This window comes from Scardinius erythrophthalmus (genome assembly GCF_964197995.2).
Source record: "Scardinius erythrophthalmus genome assembly, chromosome: 10".
Taxonomy (NCBI): Eukaryota; Metazoa; Chordata; class Actinopteri; order Cypriniformes; family Leuciscidae; genus Scardinius; species Scardinius erythrophthalmus.
In genome coordinates this window covers 8,089,502-8,094,715 of record NC_138230.1, presented here as the reverse complement: position 1 = coordinate 8,094,715, position 5,214 = coordinate 8,089,502, and the positions used below count along the sequence as shown (strand labels likewise).

The 5,214-nt window shown below is 37.2% G+C and overlaps 1 protein-coding gene across 1 annotated transcript; it reads left to right on the top strand.

Annotated features, from left to right (window-relative positions):
* The first annotated feature begins 2,877 nt into the window (after positions 1-2,877).
* twist1a (twist family bHLH transcription factor 1a) lies at positions 2,878-4,592 on the top strand. Its single transcript, XM_081376425.1, has 2 exons — positions 2,878-3,535; positions 4,160-4,592. Exon 1 carries the CDS (start codon positions 2,981-2,983, stop codon positions 3,503-3,505), a length of 525 nt encoding a protein of 174 aa, XP_081232551.1. The 5' UTR covers positions 2,878-2,980; the 3' UTR covers positions 3,506-3,535; positions 4,160-4,592.
* The last annotated feature ends 622 nt before the right edge of the window (positions 4,593-5,214 follow it).

The following is a 5,214-nucleotide window of genomic DNA, read 5'->3' as shown; positions in this document are numbered from 1 at the left end:
ACTTATAGTCAATATTTCAATTGCATTGTTTAGATGAACGTTTATCAAGGTACTTAAAGTTTATTATGGAAAAAAATGTTGCTTATAACCATTATTATTATTCTTTCTCTGTTGTTGCTGGCCTACCTTGACTCTGTAATGATTGGCGGAGTTAATCATATTAAAAATTGGACAGCAAAATCATCTATCTATCTATCTATCTATCTATCTATCTATCTATCTATCTATCTATCTATCTATCTATCTATCTATCTATCTATCTATCTATCTATCTATCTATCTATACTGTAAAAGATTATATGACCCATAAGTTATAACAACATTTTTTAAGTCAGTTTAATGTAATTTAAGTTGAAATGACTTAAACATCCAAGTTGATTGGGCTTTTAAAATTTAAGGCAGTAATTTAGTCTATCTATCTATCTATCTATCTATCTATCTATCTATCTATCTATCTATCTATCTATCTATCTATCTATCTAATGTATTTGGCTTATTGGGACAGTTTTACAGCTGAAAAGTGCTTAGTCCAAACTTCTCTATGGAATTATCCATTATGATCTTATTTGACTCTATAATACTTTTGGATATTCTGTAATATTTATAAGAACTACACTGGAATAATGTTTTGCTACTAGACAGTTATCCAATAAATCTCATCAGTATAGTAGTTTGAAATCCAGAAATACTCCCAAAATAACTGTTCAAATCCAAAAGTGGCATTTTGACATATTTTGACATGTTGGTAATCTTATAGGCTTAGACCTTTTGGAAACAAATGTTAATTATAATTATTTCTATATATATATATATATATATATATATATATATATATATATATATATATATATATATATATATATATATATATTATTATGATCCTTTAGGACTTGGTTCCAAATAATGATACATTTTCAACGAGAATTATATAAATTGCTGCATTTTGTTGGAATTTTTGATGCGGAATCTGGGGATTTGGTGATTTTCGGGTTTGTTTCAGGATTGTTGACAAGGTTCAACTGGCAACTATTACAGCTCCACCAAAAACAGGTGCACCGCCTGGTTCTGTTCCCAAGATGACCACGTGTGGACACTTTTAAATAGAACATGCCAAAGTCATTTCGATCATTTATGTATAGCGTACATTGTACACCGTACAATATAAACAACACACGTGTCTGTCATCCTTCTGGTGAATCTTCAAGTCACATCACAGTTGTGAGATGCGCATTTACGCACGATGGGACGCATGGATAAGTTTCGTCAGTGCGCCACCTTGCGGAATCTTCAAACCTCGGTCTTAACACTTAAAGGGAGCGTCTACACGGTATCGTGACATCTAGAAGCCTTAGTTTGAGTGGTTTATATTTGAATGTATAATGCTGCTTTGTTATATGACATTTACAGAAACTTGCGTAAGACTTCTGTTTGTGTGGGTCTGTGCAGATAGCGCAGACGCTCGGATCTGTGTGAAAGCAAAAGGCCAGTTTGGGGAGTGTGTTTGTGTTGGACTGGAGAGGCCACACAGTTTGCGCGTCGTCTGCGCTTGGCGACCCGCTGCGAATGAAAACGCGGCAGAAGGAAACCTGACTCTGCAAAAACACTAACACAGACATGCATTTCAGAACATGCTCAAATAAACAATGAGGTCTGCTTAGCCAAACCAGATTGGCTTTCTTTTCTTTTACAGTGACTTGAGGTGGATTTCAGAATAATGACAGTTCTTCAGAGCTGCCAGTGTTGGCTGTCAATTATTTTTAATACATTAAATACATTAAGAATGTAATGCATCGCTATACTGAACAAAGACCATTCTCAGTTTGAAACGTTTACACGCTGTATTTTAAGAGCATTTGTGGTCCAACATTGCCAGGTCACAAATCATAAAGTCTCTCCACTCATTCCAGAAACCACACTGAAGTCTGTCCAGTTGAAAAGCCCTTTTTAATGATTACAGAGGCCTATTAATCATTGGAATGGATTTGGCAAAATAGCCCAAGATTCAGTGCTGAATGTTTCAGTAATTTATGTGAGATCATAATTATAATTTTGACATAATGACATTGTTAGTGTTTGATGTGTGTTTATTTGTATATAAGAAATGCACTTAATGCCAAATATTCTATTCTGTTCAATTATATTGTATTGTATTGTATTGTACAACTTCTAAAGACTAAAAGGCTAAATATGTTCAGTTCAGCAGCTCATTTATCAACATTAATCACCACCATTTCAATATCAAATGTTTCAGTAGTTTAATATTTTGACATAATGACATTGTTAGTGTTTGATGTGTGCTTGTTGTTATATAAGAAATGCATTCAATGCCAAATATTCTATTGTATTCTACTGCATCTACAGACTAACAGGCAAAATATATTCAGTTCAGCAGCTCATTTCTCAAAATTAATCACCAGCCTATAATAAATTTGTCAACACATGTCTCAGTATTGAATGTTTCAGTATTTTCGTTGGATCATACTAATCATAAGTTCACTATTTTGACGGAATGATGGATGTTATAATTTTAATATGGTTGGCGTATGACAGCAACGCGCACACACCACCTCTGAAAATCCCCCAAATAGATTCTATTCTACTCTATTTTAGATTTGAATTACAGAAACATCAGCATCGATGTATGACAGGGTATGTCATCGTCGGTGTGTATGTTGTGTTTAGTTCAGACGAAGCGCCGTGATTGGCTCGTGATGCTCGAGTTAAAGAACGGTTTATTGTGTAACGGAATCCTTTTGGATCTCGGCTCTCTCCCGCCTCTCCTCTCTTACGCAACGCCGCTTCTCGTCCAATCGCAGGCCACCCCAAAAAGTTTGCGCCTTCCAGACTATAAGAGCCTCCAAAGTTCCCTTCAAGTTTGAGAAACACCTCCGTGACGCACGAGGAGACACCCTGACCCCATCCCGCTGGAGACCGAGAACCCACGACATATCTCTGAGCTTTTCCTCTCACTGTGAAGGTGATGTTTGAGGAAGAGGTGATGCACGAGGAGTCCAGCTCCCCGGAGTCTCCAGTGGACAGTCTTGGGAACAGCGAGGAGGAGCTCGACCACAGGCGACAGCAGAAACGCAGCAGCGGCAGGAAAAGACGCCCGAGCAGGAAGAACGGAGAGGATTCCGACAGTCCCACTCCCGGGAAGAGAAGCAAGAAGCTCAGCAACAGCGGCGACGACAGCCCGCAGTCTCTGGAGGACCTGCAGACGCAGCGCGTCATGGCGAACGTGCGCGAGCGTCAGAGGACTCAGTCTCTGAACGAGGCGTTCGCGTCTCTGCGCAAAATCATCCCCACGTTACCCTCGGACAAACTCAGCAAGATACAGACTCTCAAACTGGCCGCCCGGTACATTGATTTCCTCTGCCAGGTTCTGCAGAGCGACGAGCTGGACTCCAAGATGTCCAGCTGCAGTTATGTGGCGCACGAGAGACTCAGTTACGCGTTTTCCGTGTGGAGAATGGAGGGCGCGTGGTCCATGTCAACATCACACTAATGCACGGACGCGCGCTTCTGATGCAGCACGGTATGCAATGCACTTTAAAATCAAGGGTTTTCGGATGATAGTCTACCAGTCAAAATATCTGGACACACTTGTCTTAAAAAACTTCAAGAAGTTTAAATGTTTCACATTTGTTTCGTAGACAAATCATAGCCTATATATTTTCTTTAGTTTGAGTGGATGATAAGGACTCATCATCAAATTCTCTTCCCACAATAGCGTTTAAAAGCATCCCAGGATAAAGATTTCATTTTCAGCTTTCACATGTTTTGACCACTGTCATCCACATGCTTCATTCTGTGTTACTCAATGTTAGTTTTAATGTGATAGGCCTAATAAAGAATGAGTAAATGTGTCTAAACCTTTGGCTGATAAACTATTCCTAAAGAACCTGTTATGATTCAAATATTCTCAATGCATTTTCAAAACACAGTTCTTTGAGGAGCATTAACAAAAAGGCAATTCAGCACCAATAATCATGTATAGTTTGGAAATATTTTCTCGTGCAACCAAAGTTGGGGGGATTTTGCAAACTGTGTGTATTCTGGTATTGTCTATGTCATAAATACTATTAAGTTAAGGAATTAAATGCATGTTATTATTAGATAAATGTTGCATGGATCTAACCCACTTTCATGTTTTTTCCAGGTTTTCCGCCATAAGCAGTCAGAACTCGGCTGAACTCACTGGAAGGAGCGACACGAAAACAATGGCGAAAATGAGGATTATAAAGGGAAACTTCTGGAGCATCATGACGTCGTTGCAAGCACTTACAGTTGTGAACTACGACATGCGAGCAGGAATTACAGTCAGATCTGGGGGAATGTGGAAAACATGTGCTTCTGTCGAGCAACAGAGACTCACTGCACATCTGACGTGTCGTCGTATTTATTTCTGAAAGAAAGAACAGAATCGGCTCATATCTGCGTCAACACTTTCTTTGACTGGTCCTAGAAAAGACATTTATTTATTTATTAATGATTGTCAATGCAGAGAGATCTGGTGTCTACATGCATTTTCTATTTTAAATACGATGTACATATGTGTATATTTTCTGCAATAAAACATGGTTTGAAACGTACCTATTTTAGCATGTTTTTATTGCAGTTATGCAATATGAAGGGATTTCAAAAATACATAAAAAACGAAAAATAGTTTGTACACAGACACAACTAAAAATAAAAATATAGGTAGCCTTCTCTTGCCTGCATGAGTTGCCGTTGTTATAAATTATGTTTATTTAAAAAATCGTTCTAATATTTAGCTCATATATATTACAGTTCTGTTTTTCTAAAGTATTAAGATGCTGTTATGAAAATGACATATTTAGATATTTTGCAAGGAAAATATTTCAAACATTAAATTAAGAGGATAATTCTAACTATATAATGCTATTTATCTTTATTATTATAATAAATATTTTCGAGTGGTTTTCGTCATTTTATTTAGTAGTAACGATTTTAAACATTTAGACGAACTAAATACAAAAACTGTTCTACACAAAATATATTTGCATGTTATTTTCCTCTATAACAAATGAAAACACATCAGGGAAGAATAACATATAAAGAATACATATTTCTTGAACCCAAAAGGACAGCATGTGACAGGAGGTCTGGGAAAGCGTTCAGATGTTGTGAAGAATCATGTGAAGGTGTGTAACGGCTCCAAACATCTATGGAATTCCCAGATGTCTATAAAAT

What these genes read in the sequence shown, in the direction of transcription:
- twist1a (XM_081376425.1), top strand. Translation starts at nt 2,981, where the DNA reads ATGTTTGAGGAAGAGGTGATGCACGAGGAGTCCAGCTCCCCGGAGTCT.